At 42.8% G+C, this 12,051-nt stretch overlaps 1 protein-coding gene across 1 annotated transcript in view; it reads left to right on the top strand.

Annotated features, from left to right (window-relative positions):
- dse (dermatan sulfate epimerase) overlaps positions 1 to 11,188 on the top strand; it is a 38,031-nt gene extending 26,843 nt beyond the window's left edge. The window contains exons 5-6 of the mRNA XM_083934492.1: positions 6,430 to 6,637; positions 8,921 to 11,188. Coding sequence (XP_083790618.1) covers positions 6,430 to 6,637; positions 8,921 to 10,670 — 1,958 coding nt within the window. The 3' untranslated portion in view covers positions 10,671 to 11,188. The remainder of the gene's footprint in view (positions 1 to 6,429; positions 6,638 to 8,920) is intronic.
- The last annotated feature ends 863 nt before the right edge of the window (positions 11,189 to 12,051 follow it).

Here is a 12,051-nt window from a genome sequence, read left to right as displayed (position 1 = left end):
TGTGCACGGTGCAAGTGCATTTAGGGTGTCCAACTCCACTTTTTCTACTGAGGTTCTACTCTAGGGGTGACCCCAAATAGCCGAGGAGCCTGGTTCGACTGCCAATCTCACAGTCGAAACGTTGCAAAATGCGCAAAATGCGCAAAATGTGGTTGTGAAACAAGGGATTATTCCATTCTGGCTCTGGGGGTGCTGAATGACTGATTTTACATATAGATGCTTGGTTTCTCCCAATAAACCATGATAAATAGCCTATTTGGGTATAAATATAGCCTATTAATAAATACTGTTGCTAAAATGCTAAAATAACTCATGTGTCTTTAATTTGTCTCCTTAGTGTGCAGGAATAACCCATTCCCCCTCTTAGACTAAACTGTACTATCCAGGATCCGGCATCGTCAGAGCGCCTTTATGCTAGGCTTCAAATCTATCTGGGCGTCAGAAATACAACAGTCTGCTCCTGTTTAATCATCAGCATCATTTACTTTGAATATTTGTTGTTTTTCATTATAGACGTTCAAACCGACACAGTCTGACACAGCACTGTGAAAGTGAAACTAGAGTTCTAAATTCACCGTCAGCTATTATCAAAGAAAGATACAAACTAAACACATTTATGTTCTAACAACAAATACTTTTAATAAGATGCTCCTATCAGAAATCAGAAATCACATCTCTCAGTAACCCTCTGCCTGACACGCGTGACCATGCAGCACTGGACTCACATGAACCCGCCACTGTCTGCTTCATGTCCAAGGCTCTCCACCCCGGATCAGAGAATTTTTCATGAGCAAAAAAACACAAAAAAACTGATTCAACTATTAGTCAACTATAGGCAAGAGGTGACAAATCAGATTCAACTATGACAATTTTTAGTCGGGGACACCCCTAGTCTACTCACAATTACCATTTGTGCCCAAGCACGATTCACAGCTAAAGTCTAGTTCGTTTGACCCCAGTGAGTACAACTGTTCTGTGCTTAAGCACCTAGATGACGCTTATTCTGGGTGCAAAGTAGAATAGAATAGAATAGAATAGAATAGCCTTTTATTGTCATTGCATTTGCATACAACGAAATTGGAGTGCTACTCCCCCTTGGTACATTTTTAGAAAAATAATATATAATAAAACAATAAGCAAAGTATAATATAAGCAATAAACACACAATATAGTATAAACAATATAATAATGTGAACGGCATAAACAGATGGGAACAGTATAAACAGATGGGGAACAGTATAACAGATGGGGAACAGTATAAACAGATGGGTGGAGAACAGAAACTAAAATAAAATATGTATATTTAGGGTGGAGCATGTTATTATTGCACAAGAGTTTTAAAGTGGCTTTTTTCAGTTTAAAGTGGCTTTAAGTTATTTAGATTCTAAATTTTAAATCTGATCAATGTGATCAATATTTGTAACATTGAGGTAGTTTGTTTCGTTGTTTTATTTTTTGTTATTGACTGCAGTGATAGCTCTAGAAAAGAAGCTATCTCTGAGTCTGTTTGTCCGTGATTTTTGTGACCTGTAGCGTCGGCCTGAGGGTAACAGGTCAAACAGGTGGGCAAAGGGCTTGTATTTAGTCTCTTCATTAATTATGGAATTGTTTTGGAAGTAACCTGAATGTGTGTCATCTCCAATTCTCTTTAAAATCCAGATGGGCCTGCAGCTGGCGCACTACTATTTAAACAGCGGGTGCTAGAAATTGGAGAAGTGAGCGGTTTTCTGCTGAAGAAACAGATCTGCTCTGCTCAGTGCAAAGTACTCACAGTCCTCTATTCCAACTACTCCATTTGACTGTATGAGCAAATGGCTTTTTGACATGACATGGCAATTTTACTGTCATAAAAATGAATGAAAAATGAATATAATTAGTATTGGCATTATTTAAAATGCAGTTAAACATTTCTTTGTTTTACAAGGACCTACAAGGACATAAAAATTGCTTTGTCATTAGATTTTCAAATTTTTGAGCCAAATATCAAAAAACTGTCTCAAGCATGGTTAAAAAAATTACAACTTTTTTATAATATAAAGAAAATCATACAAATGTTGCTAAATACCTCAGGTGTAATGTTACAAGTGTCGACTTTAGTAAATGGCTATAATTGATTTCATCCATATATTTTTAAAGCGTGGGAACTTGATACACATCACAGAAAATCATGTCCTCTGGTGTGACACCATATCTTCAATTTAATGGGGCAATTCCACAGCCAGCTTTATTTAGTTAAAGGACCCCTTTAAAGCTCATGTTACTGAAGACCCCTGTGAAGCCCATGATAAGTCTCTGTCTCACAACTGTTCAAATATTTAGAGTTTTTTAAAGCACTAGATTAGTGTTACGTTTTTTAGTCCTTTGGTGCGACAGCCCTAAATTATATTTTTTGAATTAAAAACTGTATGTTTAAGTATTTCATTATGGAAAATTTAGCAAATGTGTCCTGCTAACTGCTAATGGCAGCATAGCTAGGTATAGCATGGTGTTGTGACACCTGTAACGGTCACACCGGAGGACAAAGATGTCACACAACAGGACAAGATCTCTTAAAGAAGATTTTAAATCATTAAATTATTATTAATATTATTATTATTATTATTATTTCAGATATTTTCCGCTGTTTTTATAGAAATTTGTACTATTATAAAGTGTGGTGAAAACAAGTATTATATGTGGTACTTTACTCAGAAAGAATTGAGGGAGAGAAATGAGTGGGGAAGAGAGGACACGGAAGTACAGAGAGAACATGAACAGGGATCTACACAGAAAAATGGAGGTCCTCTGAGAACAATGCAGAAAGTAAATTGATATGTAAAGAAAAATGCAGCAATTGTACTTTAAAAAAATTATAATTAACATAGAAAATGTTACCACATGTTATGGGGGACACAATGTGGGTTGTTTTTCTTAGATTTGGATGTATTGTCTATTAATTTCCCAAACATATCATAAAAAAGAAGAAAAAAACCTAGTATAAACATGATGTAAACCTAGTATAAACTTGGTGCCAAAAAGAAAGCAGGATGAATTACGGTAAAAATTAAATGAATCTAAAAAAAATATTCAAAAAAGGTTCTCTCCGGGAACCATCCCCTTATCGTGGTGGAGAGGTTTGTGTGTTCCTGTGAACCTGAGGGCTGTGTTGTCTGGAGCCTAGTGCTCCTGGTAGGGTCTCCCATGGCAAAGTGGTCTCAGGCGAGGGGCCGGACTAAGAATGGTTCACAAAGACTCAATGGAAAAACGAGGAAGAGGAAGAGAGACCCTGCCCGGAGGAAGCCCGGGGCCCCCGTCTGGAGCCAGGCCCAGACGGAGGGCTCGCCGGCGAGCGCCTGGTGGCCCGGTTTGCCACGGAGCCCGGCCCCACAGGCACGGGTGGCAGTGAAGGTGAGGGGCCTCGACGGACCAGACACGGTCAGCAGAAGCTGGCTCTGGGGAAGTGGAATGTCACCTCTCTGTCTGTGAAGGAGCCGGAGCTTGTGCTGGAGGTGGAGCGCTACCGGTTAGATCTGGTGGGGCTTACCTCCACACACAGTCTCGGTTCTGGAACCGTACTCCTGGATAGGGGTTGGACCCTATTCTTCTCTAGAGTTGCCCAGGGTGTGAGGCGCCGGGCAGGTGTGGGGATACTCACAAACCCCCGGCCGAGCGCCGCGGTGTTGGAGTTCACCCCGGTGGACGAGAGGGTCGCCTCCTTACGCCTGCGGGTGGTAGGGGGGAAAACTCTGACCGTTGTTTGTGCATATGCCTGCTGTGTCAGAGGCAAAGCAGCTGGTGTGGGAGGAGTTCGGAGAAGTCATGGAGAAGGACTTTCGGGCAGCACCAAGGTGCTTCTGGAAAACCATTCGACATCTCAGGAGGGGGAAACGGAGAACCGTCCAAGCTGTTTACAGTAAGGACGGGACGCTGGTGACCTCAGCTGATGAGGTAGTCGGGCGGTGGAAGGAGCACTTTGAGGAACTCCTTAATCCGACTAACACGCCCTCTTTTGTAGAGGCAGAGCTGGGGGCATATGGGGAATCATTGTCAATATCCCTGGTAGAAGTCACTGAGGTAGTCAAACAACTCCACAGTGGTAAAGCCCCAGGGATTGATGAGATTCGTCCAGAAATGCTGAAAGCTTTGGGTTTGGAGGGGCTGTCTTGGTTGACACGTCTCTTCAACATTGCGTGGAAGTCTGGGACAGTGCCAAGGGAGTGGCAGACTGGGGTGGTGGTTCCTCTGTTTAAAAAGGGGGACCAGAGGGTGTGTGCCAATTACAGGGGTATCACACTACTCAGCCTCCCTGGTAAAGTCTACTCCAAGGTGCTGGAAAGGAGGGTTCGTCCTATAGTCGAACCTCAGATTGAAGAGGAACAATGTGGAATCTGTCCTGGACGTGGAACAACGGACAAGCTCTTCACTCTCGCAAGGATCCTGGAGGGGGCCTGGGAGTATGCCCATCCAGTCTACATGTGTTTTGTGGATCTGGTGAAGGCATATGACCGGGTCCCTCGGGAGATACTGTGGGAGGTGCTGCGGGAGTATGGGGTCACTTCTGTGGGCCATCCAATCTCTGTACACCCAAAGTGAGAGCTGTGTCCGGATCCTTGGCAGTAAGTCGGATTCGTTCCCGGTGGGGGTTGGCTTCCGCCAGGGGTGCGCTTTGTCACCAATCCTGTTCGTGATTTTCACGAGGGCAACATATAGGGGATGGACTGGAAGTAGAGAGGTGAATGTGTTTCAATAAAGTTTACAAAAGAGCAACAAAAAAAAAAGTCAACACACAGAGTGACTGTGAACCTGACCGTGATGGAGGTTCTGAAAGAAAAGTCTCACCTGCAGTTACATCTTACTGCCACAGAGGCTGCTAGAAACAAGATATCTAATTCTTATGGGGGTACAGTTGTATCCGTTTTAAAATGGAAAAGAGTCACATGGTTGAATGGCGCTGTACGGTGTTTCAGGATTTAGCCAAGTTTTGGTGAAACAAAATGACAATACAGTTCCAATTTATCATCCAGTTCTTGTATGTTGGCTAGCAGGATGCTTGGTGGAGAACATCCATGCGGCTGGGATCTCAGCTGGTCTTTAATCCCTCTAAGTCTGCCTTAATGCTTCCTCCAATGCAGAGATGGTCTTGCTAGTCAGTGTAGTTGGGATCATAGCTAGTGCCCATCCTTTTCACCTTTTTCCTCTGTGTTTTCTCTGATGTTTACATTTGAAATGAATGAAAGGGGTGAGTTGATTTCCCTGTCCTAATGAGTGATATTTTATCATCATTGTCCGATATTAATCACAAAAAGTACGGCAGTATTTGTATAATAACCTTAAATAGCATCTGGACAGGTCAGTTAAAGTGGGGCTGAAACGTGATGCAAGTTAGAAGGAGTTGGAAGTGTTAGAGGAAGTGCAAGAGCTGAAAAAAGTGAAAGTGCACCTGTCTGTGTATGTCTGTGTTTATACACAGTGGACAGAAAGCCAATGCTAAAACATGTGCAGCTAACATCATAGCTCCAAAACCGTACTGAACGTTAGTAACACTGCAAATAATCCATGGTTAACCTGCAATAGCATGGCCTCGATTTCTGAAATAAATATCTTGAAGAATTTGTTCATTGTTTAGCCATGTTCATAGGGGTAGTGCAAACGGAATAGACTTGACAGAGTTTCTGTTGCAGTGTTTGTTTATGATTGTTTTGGGTTGACATATGATTGACTGTTTTAGGGCGACACGGTGGGATAGTGGTTAGCACTGTCGCCTCACAGCGAGAAGTTACCCGGAGTTTGCATGTTCTCCCCTTGTCTGCATGGGTTTTCTCCGGGTTCTCCGGTTTCCTCCCACAGTCCAAAGACATGCACGTGTTAGGTTAATTGATGACTCTAAAATTGCCCGTAGGTGTGAATGGTTGTCCGTCTCTGTTTGTCTCTATGTATCCTGTGATAGACTGGCGTCCTTTCCAGGGTGTACCCTGCCTCACGCCAAATGTCAGCTGGGATCGGCTCCAGCCCCCCGCGACCCCGACAGGGACAAGCGGTTCTAGATGAATGAATGAATATGATTGACTGTGATTACATGCTGACTGTAGTTCCTATAGCTGGTTTCTAAGGACCCACTTAGCACCAAAGTGAACATTTTGTAATTGGTTTGGGATACAGCAGAGGGGACGGGGGTCTGTGTTGGGGGGCACATTTGTTACATATGCGTAACTACAGGCCAAATATTTTTGCACTGAGCACGGTGTGGTAGTGTGTTGATATTCACAAAGAATCCATATATTGATTGAAGTGATATTCTCATGCACTGTTGGCACTACAAAGTCAATACATCAGCATTTTATTTTGTATTGTACGATATATAATTGTATATTGTTTGCCCATTATTTCTCAAATATTCTATAAACAGCCACCACTGAAGTTGTCCTCTCTGTGATTTCACTGTCTCATCAGGATTCCAGCGGACTGTAGCCATTGCCGATTCCAACTACAACTGGTTCTACGGGCCTGAGAGCCAGCTGGTCTTCTTGGACCGCTACGTGTTACGTAATGGCAGTGGAAACTGGCTGGCAGATCTGATCCATCAGAACAGGGTGATGGAGGGGCCAGGGCAGGCTGGAAAAGGCCAGCGATGGTGTACTCTCCACACTGAGTTCATCTGGTGAGCTCACAATAGGAAACATATGACAACTTTTTTTATATGTTTAGATTTTTTATTAAAGGGGAAATCCACCAAGATGGATACGATGCATAGATTAGAATAGATTAATTTATTAAATAGTAAGTTATTTTCCAAATGAGTAATTTAATCAAGAAAATGTTTACCGGCATGAGTACCGTAGGCTACACCGCAGCTAACACGAGCACTGTTCAAAGACATCTGCAGCACCACCACAGCTCTCTGCTAAAATCACTAAAATTACGAAACAATCCAGTTAGCTGTTACCGTAGCGGCCTATAGCTGATTATTTTAAAAAAGCAAAATAGGGAGAGAGAGGAGTCTGTGGGGAGGAAGAATAATACTCCGACGCCGCTGATGGGGAAAGTGCAGGCTGACTGAGCCAGTAAAGAAAGAACTGGTATCACTTTCAGCCACAACGGCTAATGTAGTAACCTGTGGTTGGGGAAAGGTTTGCTGTGTGTGTATCGGACACAATATGGTCTGACCATTGCAAGCACCTCTAAACTTATCAGGTCAACACAGTTTAAGCTTAAAACTTTGAAGTTGCACAATGACAGTAGGAAACACAAAGGCTGCAGATATTGATTCATGCCTGCCAGAGCCAAAGGAGATGTCTTGAAATCCCATCTGTTCAACCTACCAACAAATCTAAACTTACTAATTAACACATTGTATCTTGTTTCTTGGTGTGGCATGGTGGAACTTGGCCCTGACAATGACTTCCTGGAGTCTCTGCTAGTTGCCTGGCAACCATCACAGTGACAATAAAGTCACTGGCCCGGCCAAGAAACGATTCCAGCACTTAAAGGTTACCTTCTCGTCCAAAACAGCGAGATTGAACATAATTGACCTGCATCATGCTGATAGAATGCTGTAAAATGAATTACAAACATAATTAAAATAACGCTAGCTTCCTGTTTGTAAATCTCTCTATCAACCTATACAACGAAGCAACCGAAGGCTGATTCATGTAATGCAGCCGAGCCATAGCCAGCTGGTCAACCTAAGCTTAGGTTACAGTAAGTCAACATTAGTTAGCAAGCAAGCTAAGGTTAGCTGTAACTTAGGGCCAATCCACATGGAGACACGTTTTCCTGTAACTGCACAACTTCGCTATCGTTTTGGCCGACCATCCACAGCAGCCGGCATTATTTGAGCATGAAAACGGGATCTTTTGAAACTGAGTCCCAGAGTGGGGAGATTTGAAAACGCCCCCCCATGGCGTTGTTTTATGGACCACGAAACCGCAAACTTTGTTAAACAATGCCATCATCTCCCCACCTCCGACCTATAACTCCCGCGGCATCACATAACAACAACAGCGTCAGCTAACAAGCTAATAATTCATCTGCATTAGCAAGCAGGCTAACATCAGCTAACATGAGCAGCTAAAACCACAATATATTCAACATGTCAGTGTTTCCTCTAGGATTGTTATCAGCACCAGGGGAAAAGGTTTTTGTTGTACGACCACACCACAGAGCTAATTAACATGGATCAAGACCAACTCCTTTCCGGATCAGCAAACTAGTTGCTGCCGTTACACAGGACAGCGAATAACCGTTGGTCCACCTCAGGACCATCACTTAGTATGTATAACAGAAACATAGCTTGCGTGGATTCCGCCAGTCGTTTTGTTGCCATTAGCAGACTCCGTTAGCTAACGTTATCTAATGATGCACACTGTTGGCTGTAGGGGCAGGGGACTTGGGAGCTTGCAAAACGTCACATTTTTGGATTTTCCCAGAAAATTTGTTTTTTACATAGAAGTCGGAAACTAAGAAAGTTGGGAAAGGTCTAATTTTTTAAGTACCGTTTCTATCTGTTTACCTATCAGCAATAAAAAACGATGAAACAATACAAAAGGTTACACGTAGAACCACAATTCGCTGTTCCTACATTCTGGTCTATAGAGACAAACAGATGCGCTGCTTCCTCTGCTTCCAGTCTTAAGGTTAAGCTATGCTGATCGCCTGCTGGCTCTAGCTTATTACAGACAGCCATGAGAGTGACATTGGTCTTGATATTACTATATCTGAACTGTTCCTTGAAAGCAGCATGTCAACAGCTTTTCTCCTTTCATTCTGGGAAACGTGTAAATGAGGCAGGTTGATCAAAAGTGGGTTCACCAAAAATGTCATCACAAAATAACTACTGGTAAACCTTTGAATTGATAAGAATTCCCATCAGTGGTTGCCTTTGATTGAAGTCCATGTTGGTGATTTATCCATCTGATATCCGTCCTCTCATGGTATGCTGCAGGTATGACCCAGGACTCTTCCCCAAGCCTCCGTCAGATTTTGGAACATCCCAACTCCACTACTTTGAGGACTGGGGCGTGGTGACATATGGCAGCGCTTTACCTGCAGACACCAACCGCACCTTTCTCTCCTTCAAGTCAGGAAAGCTGGGGGGACGTGCCATCTTTGATATCGTTCACAAGAACAAGTACAAAGAGTGGATCAAAGGGTGGAGGAACTTTAACGCTGGCCACGAGCACCCTGATCAGAACACTTTCACTTTTGCACCCAGTGGTGTCCCATTCATCACAGAGGCTCTGTATGGACCCAAGTACACTTTGTTGAACAATGCGGTGCTGTTTAGCTCTGCAGACTCAGGGAGTTGCTTTAAGCCATGGGCTGGACAGGTTACAGAAGCCTGTGATTCCAAGTGGTTGAAGTACAAGGTGGGACTGGCGGCTGATGCCCAGGGCCGCGTCGAAGCTGCTATGGAGAGACAGGGAATGGTCTTCATCCGTGGCGAGGGACATTCTGCTTATAATCCAGAGCTCAAGATCAGGAACTTCCAGAGAAACCTGCTCCTTCTTCACCCACAGCTTCTGCTCCTCGTGGATCACATCCACCTGGATCCAGACAGCCCAACAGGGGCCATGAGTGCCTTCTTTCACAACACAGAACTTCCATTCCAGGGTACAAAGGTAGATGGTGTTCATGGAGCATTTGTATCACACGGTGAGGATAGATATAAGATGTTCTGGCTGGATGACACAGGCTACAGTAACAAAGGAGTGGTAGGTTACTGGAATTACCCTCGAGGGTACCCTTATAATGGCTCGAACTATGTGAACGTCACAATGCCATTAAGGTATCCTCACACCAGGGTGGCCTACATTTTCTTTGGGCCAGGCGTGGATGTACAGAGCTTTAGCCTGCGTGGCGACGACCAGAGAGTGGATATTTACTTGGCCACCAAGGATCACACCTACACCATCTACCTGCTGACCGGAGAGGTCACCAGCAAGCCTCTCTTTGCCATGGTGCTGCTGGACCACAAGAAGATCGTATTTGAGAAGGCAGCGACTGCTGAGGAGGACAGTTCTCCTGAGGAAGTAGAGGAATACGTCAACGTGATGGAGGACAACCTCCAGCACGTCAAGCCCGTCTTTCAGCAGATGGAGAGACACATCCTAGGACGGGTTCTCAACACCGCTAACTTCCGTAAGACTGCGGAGCGCCTCCTTCAGTTCTCAGACAAGAAGAAGACGGAGGAGGTCATTGAGAAAATGTTTGCTATGTCTAAGAAACAGGGCAAGGGTAAAGGTGGAAAGAAACTGAACCTTGGGGAGAAGCTTTCTGAGAGTCTACCTGACATTTTTGCACAGATTGAGGTGAATGAGAAAAAAGTGAGACAGAGGACTTCAAAGCGTACTTATGAGGACAGTCCAGAAGAGGGAGAGGGAGACTCGCGGGCTTTTATGGATTATACAGACGGCCGCAAAAACAGAAAGGGCGCCTTTGTCAAGGGCCGCAAATTCAAAGAGGTTCACATGGTGGCCACGGCAGGGAGCGAGGGTCCCTCCAGCACCGCTTCCTACATTAGACTGTTTCTCCTCCTGAACACTGCCACCTTCTTTTTGCTGCTGGCCGTGTTACTGACCCGCTTCCAGAGAGGTCGAAGTTTGCACACGCAGAGATGTTTCTACACCATCCTTCTGATTGACTGCTTCATCTTACTGTACCTCTACTCCTCCTGCTCTCACACACAGTGTTAAAGTCAGGAGCATGTGAGGGCGCATCCAACGACAGATAGAAGGACCTGTTGCACCCCCCACCTCAGTCTGAGCCAGATCCACAATATTAGGGCCACTTTTAGAAAAATTCTGAGGTTTTGAGAAAAATGGTTTAAATATTTGGAGAAAAAAGTAATGTTAGAATAAAGTTGTAATTTTACAAGGAAAAAAGTCACAATATTCATAGTGTGTCATCATTTACTTGACAAATGAGCTTTAGTTATAGGTTGGTATCATGTGAAAGGAAGTTCATTTTTTTAAACTTATCTCAATAATATGACTTTTTGTATAAATAACTACTTATTTCACAATATTTTGCATTTTATTATCAGAATATTGTGGTATTTAATCTCATAATATTATGCATTTCTTTCTCAGAATATTGTGGTTTTTATTCTCATTATTATGCATTTTAATCTCAGAATATTGTGGTCTTTATTCTCATAATATTTAGCTTTTTCTCATAATATTGTGTTTTTTATTCTCAGAATATTATTTTTTCCCCAAAACATACTTAGATTAAATTTGTGCTCTCTTAATGACTTTTTTAAATTTTCTTTTCATTATAAGAAACTTTTTCATGATTTGAAATTACAACTTTACTCTTCTAACATGACTTTTTTCTATTTATTTTGCATCAATCACAATTTTGCTTTTTATTAAGGATTGTAATCTATAAATTACAACTGTATTCTCATAATATTTACCCCAGAATATTATGACCGTATTCTTGAAATCTCCAATTGTTTTTTAAACTGTGGCCCAAATCTTTGTAAGATCTACCTAACGGGTGTTCAGGAAAAATTCCAAATAGGAATTGATGAATAGCCAAGATGAAACCAGACCACCTCTGATGTAATGAGCTTCTGTGGAGCTTTAGAAGCGACTATGTGTGAAGTTTGTCCTTTGTAGAGTTCAGAGGTCCTGCCATGCATCAAAGATGTCAAGGTTAGCCACTATGATGCACTCACCTCGTCTGTTCTTGAGATGTGTCCTGTCTACATAGTTCATAGAAGTACATTTAAATGTATATATGTGAAAGCAAGATATATTTTTATGGTGTTTTTTTTACCATTAGTAAATAAAATTACTACATGCATGGGTGTGTGTTGTCACTACTAAATGTGTGAATTCAAAAATGTGGCTTAATGTATTATACTAATAATGAATATAACTGTGACCAAGACCAAGTTTCACATAGTAGTTTGCACAGTAGTAAGCAAACAGAGAAACGTTTTTTCGCTCCTTTGACACATCACATGTAGAACTAGAAACGTGCACACAGTAGAGTGTAGAGTGCACATCTCCACCAGGCGTGTCGTTCCCTCTCTCCCCCAAATATTCTGACCCACACAATATAGTT

The sequence above is a fragment of the Echiichthys vipera genome (assembly GCF_963691815.1).
Source record: "Echiichthys vipera genome assembly, chromosome: 19".
Classification (NCBI taxonomy): Eukaryota; Metazoa; Chordata; class Actinopteri; order Perciformes; family Trachinidae; genus Echiichthys; species Echiichthys vipera.
The sequence above is the reverse complement of the archived record's forward strand: the minus strand, read 5'-3'. Positions and strand labels throughout refer to the sequence as shown.